General features: G+C 41.4%; 1 protein-coding gene across 2 annotated transcripts; it reads left to right on the top strand.

The window, feature by feature from the left end:
- On the top strand, positions 1 to 10,185 carry PIANP (PILR alpha associated neural protein). 2 transcript variants are annotated; one of them, XM_074266777.1, is made up of 6 exons: positions 1 to 197; positions 2,258 to 2,317; positions 2,649 to 3,166; positions 3,764 to 3,845; positions 4,750 to 4,971; positions 10,015 to 10,185. In XM_074266777.1, exons 2-6 carry the CDS (start codon positions 2,301 to 2,303, stop codon positions 10,046 to 10,048), a joined length of 873 nt encoding a protein of 290 aa, XP_074122878.1. In that variant the 5' UTR covers positions 1 to 197; positions 2,258 to 2,300; the 3' UTR covers positions 10,049 to 10,185. The 2 variants fall into 2 exon arrangements, with proteins under 2 accessions (XP_074122878.1, XP_074122879.1); XM_074266778.1 differs by lacking the exon at positions 10,015 to 10,185 and adding an exon at positions 5,516 to 6,835.
- The last annotated feature ends 6,058 nt before the right edge of the window (positions 10,186 to 16,243 follow it).

Here is a 16,243-nt window from a genome sequence, read left to right as displayed (position 1 = left end):
AGCCAAGACAAGACAAGACGAGCTGAGCAGCGCTGAACTGAGCCTCCGCCGCCGCCGCCCCACACTCGGGGCGCCTCCTCCCGCGCCCCGCCCGCTAGTCCCCTGACCATGCGCCTGGCCTGGCGCCCCCCGCAGCCCCCTAACCCCGCACAGCCTCTCGCCCCTCTAGTCATCCCGCAATATCAACCACGGAGCAGGTGAGTGTGACACCCTGCAACCTCCATCCTTCATCCCAGGTGCCCAGGCTCTGTCCTTCTTGGCCCCTGTGTCCTTTCCTAGTCTCCTTTTCCAGCCCCAAATTTCCATCTATCCTGTCCCTATGCTTCCATCCTTCCTTCCCCATTTGTTTCCATCACCACCATCACCGTCATCATTCATCTACATCTGCATCTTTCATTCATCCATCTAGATCTGCATCCTTCGTTCCGCATTTCTTATCTCCATCCTTTATTTTCCGGCTCCGTCTCTCAGTTCCCAGTTGTCGCCATCCCTCTTGCCCCTCTCCTTGCCTGCATTCTCTGCCTCCCCATTCCTCCTCCCTCTTCCCATCCCTTCTCCTTCGCTCCCTTCCCTCTTGTTTTCCTTCTTTTCATTTCATTGGCCTCTTCCCACCCACTCTTCCTCCTCGGTGTTTCCCCCTCCCCTGTCCATCTCTGGGAGATGCTCTGTCTAGTTTGTAGTGAGAGGATGATTTGGGGATAGGGGCAGACTCCTTGGGAAGGGCCCCCTGCCCCACCCCCTAGCCTATCTCTTGCGCACAGACCTGTTGTGCGGAGCTTGGACAGGTGGGTGGGGGATGTGTAAAACACAGAATCCGGGGGACTGCGGGGCTCCTGAAAAGGTTGGAAGGATACTAGATGCTGGAATTAAGGTTGGGAGGATGGATAAGGAGACAGGAAAGGATGAACCCTGAGGTTTTAGCAGTCCCTCAGCCCTTCTCTACTTCCCTGATTAGCAATCACATTCTTCCCGTTCCTTCTTGGGAAAATTTGGAGGGACAATTCCGACTCCCGTATGTTTTCTCTTCCATTTTCCTATGCTCTGTCTTGTGTCTTCAGTCTATTCCTCTTACTCCTCTCCTTTCTCCTCTTCTCTACCTTTATTTATCTCCAACACTTTTCTGTTCTATCCTCTTTTTCTTTCCTCTATCATGTTACCATATCTCTTCTGTTACCTGCCCTCTTTTTTTCCTCCCCACCTCATCATTGTCTTTCTCTTTTCTCTATCTTTTACTCTCCTCCATGCTCCTCTCACTCTCTCATCATTCTCTCTCCCCCACTACATCCTTTTCTACTTACCTTTCTCTGATACTCTTTCTTCCCACATTTTCTAAATCCATCTCCCATCCCTCAGCTGCCTCCTTTTATTATTATTATTTTTTTTACTCTTCCACCTCCCTTAACCATTTTTCTTTCCATCTTTTCCCCATAATCTATTACCTTTCCTATTTGTGCCCACTGGGCTTCTGGGCTGCTCCACATCTCTACTAATAACATTTTTTTTTAACTGTTTTTCCCCTCTATCCTTCATTTTTACTAGCTGGTGGTGATCAGGTTTTGGATTCAAACCCGGAATCAAAATTACACCATTCAGACTAGGAACATTTACTTCTGTTGGGACCAGAGTGAGATCCTACTCATGTGGGATCCTCTAGGATTCAGAACCTAAGGGATGCCACATTTTAGGCTTACTCTAACTCCACCTCTCTTCAGAAAGCATCTATGCAACTTAGCTGATTTAACAGTAACAACAAAAATTTTAGCCTACATTTTTCCATTCCCCCTTGAAAATCTGAGGCCCTAGCTATGATGGAAATGGCCTCCTAGAATACGAAGTTACAAAAGCGTTAAGGAGCAGTAAAGAAAAAAAAAAAAAAAAAACTACTCTTCCTCCATCCGAAGCATCTTTTCCTTCCCTTTACCATTTTCTTGGACCCTTCCCCTGTGTCTCATGCTCAAATGCTTACCTAGTTCTGAGCAATGAATAAAAGTCAGGGGATAGCATGATATAATGGCAAAATATATAGGATTTAGAGTCAATAAGTACAAGCTCTACAGTATACTACCTGGCAAGTCACAGCCTCTGTGACCTCAATTTCCTCATCTGTAAATGAAAGGGTTTGATTAAATGGCCTCTGAGGTCCCTTCCTACTCTGAACCTATGAAATGCTGAGATGTGACATCCAAGTCAAGAATTCAGAAGGAGTCCTGAAAATAAGGATTCTAGACTCTAACTGTGTATCTCTTCTCTCCTTCAGTGAAGACTGAGAATCAAGATCGTAGCTGAGGGAGACCTCAGATATGGAGGCCAGGATGTGGTAGGTACTGGACACCAAACAGGAGTCCAGACACCCTATTCCTTGGGGTGTGGATCCTCTTATCACTGACCCAATCCTAGGAAGTTTCTACCTAGAGATAAAGAATGTTTGGGGAGTAAAAACTATAGTTAAAATCTGGCAAGAGATCTCATCTGTTTCTTCATTACCTAACTGGTGGCAATGGAGAAATCTTTTAGAGGTTACAACAGCAACAATTCTCCCTACCCCTAGATTAAGGAATGGTCTTCACCACATCCCCCAACCCTGTGAATACAAATAGGTCCAGTTGGGGAAGAGCATTAATCTCAATCTTTTTTTCTTCCCATTCCAGGTCTACACTCTTGATGTCCCATGTCCTCCCACTCTGGTCACTACTCCTGCTGCCCTTCCCACCTCCAGCCCAGGGCTCCTCTACCTCTTCACCTCGTACCCCTTCAGCTCCTGCTCGTCCTCCATGTGCTCGGGGTGGTCCCTCAGCTCCTCGACATGTGTGTGTGTGGGAACGAGCACCTCCCCCAAGCCGGTCTCCTCGTGTCTCACGTTCGAGACGCCAAGTACCACCAGATACTGCACCCCCTGCCACTCCATCTGGCTTTGAGGAAGGGCCACCTTCATCCCAGTACCCTTGGGCCATTGTATGGGGCCCCACAGTATCTCGAGAGGATGGAGGGGATCCTAATTCTGCTAATCCTGGATTTCTGCCACTGGACTATGGCTTTGCAGTTCCTCATGGGCTGGCTACCCCACATCCCAACTCAGACTCCTTGAGACGTGGCGATGGAGATGGAATCATCCTTGGGGGAGCTCCTGCCACCCTTCGTCCATTTCTATTTGGTGGCCGTGGGGAAGGTGAGGTTGAAAGGGCCTTCTGAGGGGTGAGGTAAGGCTGGTTAGAGAGTTCTGAATTTTGGAAGATGAAATTCATCTGGAGTGGGAAAGTAAAAAGAGTCTAGAAATATAGGTGCAGCTGGACAGAGTGAATTGAAGTTGGGGGTCACTGATACTGATGAAATTTAAGAGAGTATAGCCTTACCCCTCCCCCAAATACTTTGGGTAAATATAATCTATAATCAGATTTATATGTAGATTATGATAGCTGGAGAAATAAATGGAACTCAAAAGGTGAGTCTGGTGATTTGGCAGTAGATAGGAAACAGATGAATATCCTGATAACTCCTGATAACAGAGAGATCTGTTGTCTAAAGCAATCCCATTTAGGGATTGTGCAGATGCACTAGAGATTTGGGAAAAAATGGGCTTGAGAGGTGGAAAAGATGATTTTAGGAAAAAGGAAATAGGAGAGTTGGTTTAAAAAAAAAAAGAGAGAAGACTCATAAAGGGATTTCTCATTCTAAACATATGCATGGGAGCACACACACACATAGTTAGAAACTAAATTACCATTCTCCTCAAGGCTTCTCTAATGCTTGATCGTTTCTTAAACAGGTGTGGACCCCCAGCTCTATGTGACCATCACTATTTCTATCATCATTGTCCTAGTAGCCACTGGCATAATCTTCAAATTTTGGTAAGCTAGAGTTTGAAAAATGATTTATTGGTGGGTGAGGGACAGAAAATGTTAAAGAGGTATAAAGTGGAATGGATGGCTGGGTAGGGCAAGAGAGAAGGAAGGAGGCAGATGTAAAGTAAGACCCTGAAAGGTTAGAAAGGAATAGAAGGAATAAGATGGGGGAGTAGGGCAATATATCCTACCTTAGAGACAAGTAAGATTCAAAACATAGTCTGCTTTCCAGAGAGACAAAGTAAAAATAGTGATAGAATTTTTTTTTAAATTGAGACAGTATAAAGAGATGAGCATATGTTTCAGTCCCTTCTTGTACCCCCTCCACAAGATAATTTAGTTGGACTATATAAAATCTGGGAATTTCTTTTACCTCCCTCTTCACCGAAAGTCTAGACCCTTAGAGCGCCATATCCTATAAGAAAATTAAAGTTTTGGAGTGGAGCTTCTACTGTACCATGTGATAATTTGTGGATGAGTCTTTCATACTCTACTGAGAATTATAGGATTTCAGGTTATATTAGTACTCAGTTTGAAATAGAACTAAATCACGGGACACCTGGCCAAGAAAGCAAAAGGCTTCTGACACCAATCTGGGGCTGAGACCATATTGGGAAGGGTAACATGGACTGTATCCAAGGTGAGGGGTTCCTAAATAATGATAGGGTGGGAGGGTGAGTCTGAGTGCATTCCTTCAGGGAGAGTCTTCAGAGGTTTTAGGGGAAATATTTCTGGGCTACATTGTCCAAAAAAGGCTTTGATGGTAGATGGATGGTCCTTTTAGAGAACACTGCTAGGGAGGTTTTCCAAGGACATTTAACGGATGCTATCCTGCAGTACTTCTGGAAGGTATTGCTTGGGGAAGGGTGGGGGGTGATGACTGATGTCCTCTTTCCTTGGATCTCTACAGCTGGGACCGTAGCCAGAAACGACGAAGGCCTTCGGGGCAGCAGGGGGCCCTACGGCAAGAAGAGAGTCAGCAGCCCCTCACTGACCTGTCTCCTGCAGGAGTCACTGTGCTGGGGTCCTTCGGGGACTCACTCACACCCACCCCTGATCGGGAGGAGCCCCACGGGGGACTCCGGCCTGTGCCCCCCCAGCCCAAGGGGGCCCCTGCTTTCCAGTTGAACCGGTGAGGGAGAGAGGGCTTTAAGGAGGGAGGGAGATGGGGAAGAAGTTTGGAGTAGAGGGTCCGTTTGATGGAGGGTGGGGAATGAGGAGACTTCTCAGGAGCTGTGAGTCTTTTCCTAGGGAAGGGGGGCAGTGGGTGGGTGAATTGTAAAATATGTCTGATTGGGCTTGGTCCAGGGCTCTTTCATCTTTTCTCTTAACCCACCTCTAGATCTCTTTCCCACCTGAAGGGGTGAGACCACATTATCTCTAGGTCCCTTCTAGTTCTAACATTCTATAACTTTATGAACTCTGAGCCTATGACTCTATTGCCCAATCCAATCCAACAAGTGTTAATTATGCTCCTTTAGCTATGACACCATCCCATTAGTTCTGGCCTCATGCCTTTGGTTCTGACTCTCCCTTTTTATTTTTGATTCCACCCCTTCTCCATAGCCCTCTCCCCTTCCCCCCAACAACTCCACCTGTCTCTGGCCAAGGCCTCCAGTCCCTAACTCAGCCCTATCCCTGTGTCCCTGACTTTGCCCTTTCCCTCTTCCCCTTAGGATCCCCCTGGTGAATCTGTGATGCCCCTCAGTGGTGGGGTCCAGCCAAGCAGAAGCCCATGGGGCCTACACAGCCACCATTCCGCTGGGGGTGGGGCAGCTGTGGTGAGCTGGGGCCCCAGATGCTGCTGGCAGAGGACCCCTGCTCCTGTTCTTGCACACCCATTTTCTTGCACACTCATCTGGCCCCAAAGGCAGTCACCCCACTCACATCCCATAGATAGGGCTCCTCTCCCACAAAGCCCTTGTGCACTCACACAAAAGCCTCAAACACTCACCTCCATGCCAGAACAGTATTGCACACTTGTACAGATAGTTTTTTGCACTCACCCTCTTCCACATCTATTACTAATCTCTTGCATTCTATTTCCCCCTGGTACCACTCTTCATTCATCCCTTTTTTAAAAAATATTCTCATCTCCACCTGACCATCTAATTGGCCATACTCTCATATACATACACTCTCCCACATATATTAACTCTCTTACATATCCACTTTGTTGTCACATTGAGTGGCCTGCACATGCTCTCTTGCACACTCATTTAGGTTTTGTGGCCCCTGCATGCTGCCCTACAAGTGGGGAGGGGGTGACCTTTGGGGGCTTCCAGTGCCCTTAGTTTTCACTGCCCTAATCCACCCAATGTCTTGTGTTTCCTGTCTCTCCCTCTCTAGTTGTCCTAACCCATTCCTACTCAGGCGCTCTTACCACTCTGTGGTCTTCTTGATGGGAGGGAGGGAAGGGCAATGAAACCTCAACCCTTGCCCTTTACAATACTGCTAAATTCTGGTATCTAAAAGGGTTATAGGGTAGTCACCTCCTGAGCCCCTGGAGAAAGCTCCCAAGTCACCTCCGTCTTGCTAATAATGCCAGCTGTCTCTGTCTATGTGTCAATCCCTCTGGATATCAGAGTCCCCCTACGCCAGCTCTTTATTAAGGGAGTGGCCTCACTAATTCAGCCGAGGCTTTGTAGGAAGCAAAGTCAGTAGGCTTAAGGCCATTGGGCACTCTGCCCTCCCAACACCCATGACTATGCCCTTCTTATCCACTCATTCCTTGTCTCTCTCACTCTGCCTTTTTTCTCCCCTCTTTCTTTCTTCCTCTATCATTTGCCCTTCCTTCCCCTTTCCTTTGCTTCTTCTCTGAGCCTAATCTGTTTCTCTTTCCATTTTTCTCTTCCTCTCCTCCTTTCCTTGCCCCTCTTGGCCCCCTATGCTGTGATATATATTTTTGTATTATCTCTCTTTCTTCTTGTGGTGATAATCTTTGATTCTTGTGGGATGTAAGTTTCAGAATTTTAAAATAAAACCTTTGCAAAATATTCAAGCCCCCTACTTCTGCCTTGTGACCCCTGTTGAGAGGAATGGGTAATGGGAGAAGGGAAGAGAAAGACAGGTGAAGGAATCCCTAGCACCTGTATTTGACTAGAAGATAAGTCTAATTGGGGTCTCAATCTTTAATGCTGAGAGAAAGGGAGGGAGAGGAGAGGACAAGCAGCCATGAATGAGAAAATCTGCCTATCTTCCAATAAATGTACAAAGAAATATAGTGGGGAGGAGCAATGTGGTGTCATGCTTAGCTGGTTTTAGAATCAGAAAGATCTGAGTTCGAGGTATTGAGGTATTCTGTAATCCCAGGCAAATCACTAGCCCTTTCAATGCCCCAGGGCACTCTTTATGTGGCTGAGCTGGCGCTAATTTACATTGATTAGTAAAATTTCTTCTCTAGGAGTTTGTTTTATCACTGATGTTACATTGTCCACCCATCTCTTCCCCCCAAAAAAAAAGAAAGAAAAAAAAAAAGAACCGGCAAGATAGGGAAAGATTTAAGGCAAAAGGAAATGGAAAGAGAAGGTTAAAGGAAAAGGAGATGGAAAGAGAAGCTTAAGGGAGTAGACAAAGAAAAGGAATTTTTTTAAAAAATTAGAAACAAGAAGTGGGAGGGTGGAGAGGGGGAGGGAAGACGTCTTAATTGTTCGTCTGGGGCCTTCACACCACCTCCTTAGAGCTATCTAATGTTGCATTAGTGTGCCTGTGTTTAGCTCTCCTACTGGGCTCCCCTGACTCCAACATTTCTTATGGAGGGCCCTTAAGTAGAACCTCTGTGCCAGGGTGCGTGAAAGGGAAAGGGAAAAGAGTGGAAGCTGACTGGGTTGGGTGGAAATAGGGGAATTCAAAACCCCAGGTTCTGTGTTTGTGCCAACAGCACCTAGGCTCCTTGCTACCCCCCAGTGCAGACATCAGCTTCTCCATGTTGCTAGGCACTGTTGCTATGGTTTCTGCACAGTACTTGTTTCTCCCCCTATTTCCTACCCTCAGCCTCCACCCTGAAATGGGATAGCTTCAGGGTGTGTGAAAGTAGTTGCAAGGAAGGGTATCTGGGTCCCCTGAGAGACTATATGTATATCCATGTGATAGTATATAAAAATAGAATTAGACATGTATTCTCTGGCATGATTGTGTGCTGATACATTCATAGGTCACATTTAGGAAAATTACTAGGTACAGATTGGGTAGGTACAGATTCATATAAATGTGGAACAAGGTTATCTACAAGTGATAAAAAGGAAAATGTGATATGGGGTGGAATAGGGAAGCAGCAGACCAAAGCACACAGAAATGTGGAGAAAACAACTCTCTAGAGGAAGGAGTCAATGAAGTGGAAACAGAAGGGATCAGACGCAATGTCAGCATCAGAGCTGACAGAGAAAACCAGAACCAAAGTAGAGAGAATATGAAGGGATTCGGTGAAAAGACAGGGAGGAGAAAATGGAAACTCCAAACAAATTTCTTGATCTCCACTTCAAGCCCAAGGCAGATCTTTCCTTTTTTTTTTTTTTTTTTTTTTTTTTTGACAGCTCTAATTCTTAAGTTTTTCTTTATGTTGAATATTTAATATCTCCCTCCTTATAACTTTGACGAATTGATCCTGGTTATACATTTATAGCCCAAGCAGAATATGTGCAATCCCACTTCCTGGTTAACCCTTCAAATACCAGAAGAAAGTGATCACGTTCTTTCCCCACTTCATGCTATAATTTTTCTTCTCTGGGTTTAATAATTCCAATTCCTTCAGCCAATCTGAGAATGGGTTCCAAAGAAATACCAAATGAAGTGATAGAACAGAGAAACTTTAGGAATAGTCTTCCCCTGTAAATATTACATAGATACAACAATCAGAATGCTAATGATTTATTTTATAAATGCAAATTTACTTTAAAAAAAAGGCTCTTAATTGGTCTCCTTGTCTCCAGTCCCTACTTTTTCTAATCTGTTTTCCATACTGCTGCCCAAATAATATTCACTTAAAAACTTTAATGGTTTCCATTGCCAACCAAATAAACCTAATTACCACATTGGAAGTTCATTACAATCTGGATCCAATTTACCTGTTCATTTTATCTTACACTATTCTCCTTTACCTATACTGAGCTATACTGATCCTACCCATTTACCTCCTGCTTTCTTCTATCACCATGTCTTTGCTCATACCAGCTGCTGTTCCTGGAAGAGATTTCTCCATCCCCTTCTCTGTCTTTTGAAGGCCCTTCCTTCTTTCTAGGCTCAATTTAGAAGCTACCTCTTCCATGAAGCATTCCTGGAAGACTTTTCTTTTCACTGTTCCTCCCCAATCCTCAAAGTGAAAATGATCTCTCTCTGCTTGAGTTTTTTTCCTAACCTTTTGCCCAGATTTGCCCATTTTGCCTCTTCTTTTCACTTATCAGTTAGCACTCTTATTTTTTTCTATTAGATTTTAAGTTTCTTGATAGTAAAGTTTTAATTAGTTATCATTTGTAGCTGCAGAACCTAACCTTAGCCTGTGCATCAAGTAACCATTTAATAATGTTGGTTGGTATGATCAGGGCAGAAGGCAATGGTACTATCACCTCCATATACCTTTTAAAGCAGCCTAAAATCTCATAAGTTTTCTTGACTCATATCACACTGCTGACTCACATGGAGCCTGAATTGTTAAAACATCCAGATCTTTTTCAGAAAGATTTCTGTCTAGTCATATTCTCTACATCTTGTACTTGTGAAGGTGATTTTTTTAACTCAAGTGTAACATTTTACACCTCACCTTATTACATTTCATTTTATTAGATTTAGCCCAATGTTCTATTCTAATTTCTTTGGATCCTTACTGTGGTTCAGTGTGTTAGCTTTGGGTCATCTGCAAATTGATAAGCTAGTTATCTACTCCTTTATTAAAAATCTTTGATAAATATGATAAATAGCACAAGACCAAACTCAGATCCCTGATTCATTCCAATGGAAACTTATTCCCAAAATGATATTAAGCTATTAATTACCACTCTTTGAGTCTGGTCATTCAGCAAGTTTAAAATACACATAATTGTACTATTATTAGGCATATATCTCTTCTATCTTTTCCATAAAAATAGTGATATTTTGTCAAATGGTTTGTGAAAATCCAGATCACTCTATCTACAGCATTCTCCAAAGGAAATAAGGTTTCTTTTTCTTTTTTAAAATATAGCACTATCGGGGCAGCTAGGTGGCGCAGTGGATAGAGCACCAGCCTTGAATTCAGGAGGACCCAAGTTCAAATTTGGTATCAGACACTTAACACTTCCTAGCTGTGTGACCCTGGGCAAGTCACTTAACCCCAGCCTCAGAAAAAAAGAAAAAAAAAAAAAAAGTAAAATTAGCACTATCGTTTAAGAATATAAACCACCTCTAGCTTTATCGAACTGAGCTCTTCTCTGTAGCAAAGAAAAACCATCAAATTAAAAAAAAAAAAAAAAAAAAAAAAAAAAAAAAGGACCACTTTTGACTACGTGCAACCTTCTTCTGCACTTATAGGTCCCATTCTCTTTATCAAAAATAGAGGAATGCTTACTCTTCTCTAGATTCAAATTTGGTCATTACCAGCATTCAGTGGCTTAGTCTGGCTTAGTTTGAGTATACTTTTTATTGAGGTTATTGTAAGCATTGTGTATATTGCTCTTCTGAATATGTCATTGTGAATCAGTTCATACAACTTTTTTCATATCTCTTGATATTCTTCATATTCACCATTTCTTACATGATAATAATTATTCATTACCCTTATATACCATAATTTGTACAATTATTCTTCAATAAATGGATGCTTACTTTTTTTCAATTTTTTTCTAATCACAAAAAAAGTGCCACCATGAATATTTTGAATTATATAGGACTCTTCTTTTTGTCTTTCAGCTCCTTGAGCTATATGCTCAGGAGATCTCCAGGTCAAAACGTATGAATAGTTCTAGTCACTTTTCAAACATAATTCTAAATTATTGTGATTTCAGAATGATTCGATCAAAACACAGATTTACCAACTGTATGTTGTACTCTGCATGCCTTTCTGTAGTCTTTCCAATACTGATTATTTCTCTCTTTTGTCATCTTTGCCAATTTGCAGGGTATTGAAAGCTCAGGGTTGCTTTAATTTGCATTTCTCTTATCAGTAATTTGAAGTGATCTTTTATGTGGTTCTTAGTAGTTTGCAGTTCTTTTGCCAACTGTTGGTTCATAGTCTTTGATACTGAGGAATTTATTACCTGGTCTTGATAAGTTCATGCTGACTTTTTGTGATTCCAAATTATTTTTCTTTATTTCATTCCTTGGTATTGTGTTCTATATCTATAGTTTTCAGAATGCACCATCTAGTACTGTACTGGGCATTAAATGAGATAAAAAGATTAGAAAGGATACATCCTCTGCCTTCTTGAAGATTATATTCTTTTGAGGAGTAGGACACACACACACACATATATGATTGTAATACACAATAGATTTATTGGGAAAATAGATGATTGTGAAAAATTTAAGTGGAGGATGGAAGATAAAAGAATCTCCTAACAGACTATAGTAATCTTCTCTCAAAGAAGTAGGAGTTATTATTATTACCTAATTGTCTGTATCTTCTTTATCCTGGTCAGTATTCTTAAAATGCTAAGCTCCAATACATCTTTATTTACATATGAACTTACTTGCTATTCTTGCTTTTGCTTTCTATTTCTGGCTTTCTGACCTTTCTACTGGCTCTCACCCAAGTCTGGAATTGGATTCCTCCTCAATTCAGCTTTATAGAAACTTTGGTTCCTTTTAAAACATAGCTCAATTAATCAAGCAATCAAAAAGCATTTATTAAGCATTAAGCACTCAGTCCTCATAGTCTATGAAATAAACCACAGAGAGCACTTGGCTATCTTCAAATGATAACTCAATACATCACTAAGCATTTATGTGCCAGGTACTATGCTAGATGCTGGAGATGCAAAGACAAAAATGAAATACTACCTTCTCTCAAGGAACTTACTTTCTTGGGAGAGAACAATGTATACAATTACATATAATTAAATGAATAAATTTTTAAAAATACAAGGTAGTTTAGTGAGGAAAGGTACTAGGTAGATATATATGGAGGAAATCAGAGAAGGCTTAAAGGAGTTGGTTTTTGAGCTGAGTTTTAAAAGCAGTGAGGAATTATATGAGGTAGAAGTGCAGTGAGTTTGTTCCAGGCTTGAAACACAGACAGTACAAGAGCATGCAAAGGAAGATGAAGTGCCTTGTATGAAAAAAAGAGCAAAAAAGATGAGTATAGCTGTAGCACAGAATGGAAAAAAAAAGAAAAAAGTAAAACTGGAAAGATAATATGGGACAAGGTTATAAGGATTTATACTTGATCCTAGAGGCAATAAGGAACCCCTATAGTTTATTGAATATATGTGTGTGTGTGTGTGTATGTGTGTGTGTGTGCACGCGCGCGCCTTTGAGTATGTGTATGACTTCACTGGCAGCGGTATAGAGGATGTTATAGAGATAGAGATGGAAAAAAAGGGCCACAGATTACACATAGGAAGTAAGGGAAAATAATGACTTTAGGATAATGATAAGGCTCTGAATCTAAGAGAATAAAGAATGGTGGTACCCACAATAGAAATACCAAAGTTTGGAAGAGCAAGGGTTTGATGGGAAATGACAGGTTCTGCCTCTGAACATGGTGAATTTTTAATATCTATGTGACATCCAGTTTGAAATGTTCAAACTGATGATGTAGGATTTGAGCTAAGGAGAGAGATTGAGAATGGATTTATAGATTTGGGACTCATTTGCATATGGATGATAATTAAATCCATGTGAATTCATGATATCAAGTCAGAGTGTAGAGAGAGAAAAGAAGGCCCAAGAGAGAGCCTGGAGTGTACCCCCAGTTAATGACTATCATAGGGGTGATGAGCCAGCAAAGGAGATTGATTGAGGAAGGACCAGAAATGTAAAAGTAGGAGAGAGTAGTGTTATAAAAACCCAAAGAGAGTATCCAGGAAGAGGGGGTGGTCAACAGTGTCACAGGATTCAGAGAAGTCAAGAAAAAAAAAAGAGGAAAGGGCCATCAGATTTGATAATTAGGAGATGATTGATCACTTTGAAGATAATTTTAATTTAATAAGCTTTTTTTGTTATTGACCAGTCATTTCAGTGGGGTCTGACTCTTCAATAACTCTAGAGTTTTCTTGGCAAAGACACTGAACTGGTTTGCCATTTCCTTTTCCAACTAATTCATTTTATAGAGGAGGAAACTGAGGCAGAGTAAGGTGACTTGCTCAGGGTCACAAAGCTAGTGTCTGAGACTGAATTTTTTTTTTTAATTTAATTTTTATTTTATTTTATAATTATAACTTTTTTTTGACAGTACATATGCATGGGTAATTTTTTACAACATTATCCCTTGCACTTACTTCTATTCAGATTTTTTCCCTTCCTCCCCCAACCCCCTCCCCCAGATGGCAGGCAGTCTTATACATGTTAAATATATTACAGTATATTCTAGATACAATATATGTGTGTAGAACCGAATTTTTTTTTTGTTGTTGCACAGGAAGAATTGGATTCAGAAGGTAAAAATAACAGTTTACACTCATTTCCCAGTGTTCCTTTTCTGGATGTAGCTGATTCTGTCCATCATTAATCAATTGGAATTGGATTAGCTCTTCTCTATGTTGAAGATATCCACTTCCATCAGCATACATCCTCGTACAGTATCATTGTTGAAGTGTATAATGATCTTCTGGTTCTGCTCATTTCACTTAGCATCAGTTGATGTAAGCTGAGACTGAATTTGAACTGAGATCTTACCGATTTCAGGCCTAGGATTCTATCCATTTCATTTCCTAGCTGCCTAATTAACTTAGAAAGTCAGATAGCAAAGGGCTAAGAAATTCATGAGAGGAGAGGAATTGATGAGGAAAGGCCATCTCATAGGAGCAGAGGACAATGAAAAGAGACTTTGTGGTGGGGGAAAAAAAAGATACAGAAGAGGAAGCTTACAGCTCTTCCCCGAACCCAAGGAAGAATTGTCTTCTTTGGCCACTTTTCCCTGACTCAAGATTGCTGATACCTTCTCCCCCAGTACTCTAGCTCCCTTTTCAATTGAATTCTTTCCTATTCAATCACCTTAAACAAAACATTCATCCAAACATGACATTTCCCTGTCAGAGTAACTAAAAGGTTACACCATTGCTGCTTCTGCTGTCTGCAGTCTCAACTGTACTGCTGCCCATCCTAATCACTGCTACAAGAGATTTGAATTGAAACGGGTCTCAATTTCCACCTACACAAATGCCTGACCCTCAAAGCCTTTTCTTATTCACTTCTATGGCAGCCAAAGCTTCCTACCCAAGTATCTTTCTCCAGCCCTGGAAATCTAAATTGAAAATGAGAAGGGGGTAGGGAAAGGGGAAAGAAAGGGAAGGTGATCTATACTACCCAGCACAAACCTAACTGTCTCACTAGGGACTTAACTGTTCCCCCATTAATCTCCAACATGGACCTTAGCAAGAGGAAGACAGTCACCAGCTTTTTAGGGATCTAAAAAAGATAACAGTGCAATTGACAATCATTCCACTGTCCTTACTTCAGTCCCCAAACTACTCCGGACCTTTCAGCAGATGAAAATTCAAAATAAAGAAAACTGCTGTGGATCCCCATTACATTTGTATACAATGATGTGAGATAATTAAATTTGTTACTGATGTAATAATCCTTACAAAACTTTACATCTTTAAAATGTAATATGCTCTTATTTGCTTTGTTCATTTGTTTTACATGTTTTTCGACTGAGTTCATAAGATATCGACACATTCTCTAATTCAATAGGAAGCCACACTTTTATCTGGATATCAAGCATAACTTTAATAAATAGCTCATTTCTACCCTTGCTTATAGGTTTCCTTTTAAATTTTATTTTCAGCTCTGAATTCTGTCCCTTCTCTCTTTTCTTCCAATCCCCACATTGAGAAAGAAAAACAAAACCTGTCACAAACATAATCAAACTAATAACTTCAATGGATTTTAAATCAAGCCAATTCCCCGTCACTGAAGCATAATGGATAAATTCCTTATCATTTTATTTTTTGGGAATTCCTATATTTCTGGAACAAATCAGCTTCTCAATACATTAATACATTTGCCAGCATTCATCATTCCTTTATTGTAGTTATCCCCAGGTATTACAGGTCTAATAAAGTAAAAAAAAAAAAAAAAATTCCAAAATTTGAGGGGCTGGGAAAGAAAGTGTGAGATAAATAGTTTACAGGCTTATGTGAATTTCTGATATAAAGCTTTTAATGAAAAAGCTTCAGGGGAAAAAAAAAAAAAACTCCCCAATCTTCACCTGTCTTTGTATTGTCTTGGCTACTATGAGCAGCTTTTAATTCATAAACAATATAAATCCCCCCCCCCATTTTGTTGTTCCTGAAACTAAAAAGCTTATGCCACACTGCAGAAGAGTCAGTAAAAAATCCTTCCAGCTGCCAGAGGCCTCCGAAGGTCTTTGCACATTTTCTAGAACTTAATCAGGTTATTTTGCAGCAATACTTTGTTAGTTTTCTATATTGTTTTCTTTTTTAAAAAAATCTTTTGTGTTTCAGTGCAACTGATCCCGTTTCATTGGGCCTTGAATTATTATTGCCATACATTATTTCTCTATGCAAACAGTGACTGAAATATCTCTTAAGTCATTGAAATGTGCTTTTTAAGAATGACTTTTTTTTTTTTTTGCAAGTTTCTAGTTTAAAAAAAAATCACAGAATTAAAAGCACAATAAAAGAAAGCCATGAAATATGGGTATGTGGCACCAAATCTTGGACTCCAGTCCCAGAGAACCAAAATGGGTGGTGGGTGGGTGCAAAGCCGATTAGTCAGGAGTTATCAGCCGGGGACACAGAGGCGTGATCACACCGAGACCACTCCACGAGTCTCAGCTCCTTAAAGGCATTAGTTGTTTCTTTTTTCTTTAAACTCCTACTTCTTAATACCGTGCTTAAAATGCTGTTTGTGTAATATTGAACTGAAATAACGTCCTCGCCCTTTAAGGCACCATTTCCCCCTCCCCCCCCATTTACCTTAGAAGGACTGCTTCATAATTCATGAGTCCAAGATCCTCCCTCCTTCAACCAAAAGTCTCACCCCTCCCCCAAAAGGCCTCCTGGGGATAGTGAGTTCATTTCTGCCCTTACTTACCCCCTACTAGTTCCGGTTAACGTCACGTTCACCTCTGACCATTGAAATATTGCCCTTTCGAAGAAGCCACTTCCGCCCTTATCCACCCCACTTCCGTCTCGAGGTTGTCTGTCTCCCCAGGTGCCCGAACTACCAGATTCGCTCTAGCCGCTCCCGGAAGTGACTGGGCCTTTGCACCCCTCCCCCTTCTCCCCACCCCAGTTCCCTCCTTTCCC

Source organism: Sminthopsis crassicaudata, chromosome 5, assembly GCF_048593235.1.
Source record: "Sminthopsis crassicaudata isolate SCR6 chromosome 5, ASM4859323v1, whole genome shotgun sequence".
In the NCBI taxonomy this organism is placed as follows: Eukaryota; Metazoa; Chordata; class Mammalia; order Dasyuromorphia; family Dasyuridae; genus Sminthopsis; species Sminthopsis crassicaudata.
This window is presented reverse-complemented; position numbering and strand designations above follow the sequence as displayed.

Bases quoted from the DNA above. Each gene is read 5' to 3' on its own strand.
- PIANP (XM_074266777.1), top strand. The intron at 3,167-3,763 runs GTGAGGTTGAAA...TTTCTTAAACAG, and splicing joins ATTTGGTGGCCGTGGGGAAG to GTGTGGACCCCCAGCTCTAT. The intron at 3,846-4,749 runs GTAAGCTAGAGT...GGATCTCTACAG, and splicing joins GGCATAATCTTCAAATTTTG to CTGGGACCGTAGCCAGAAAC.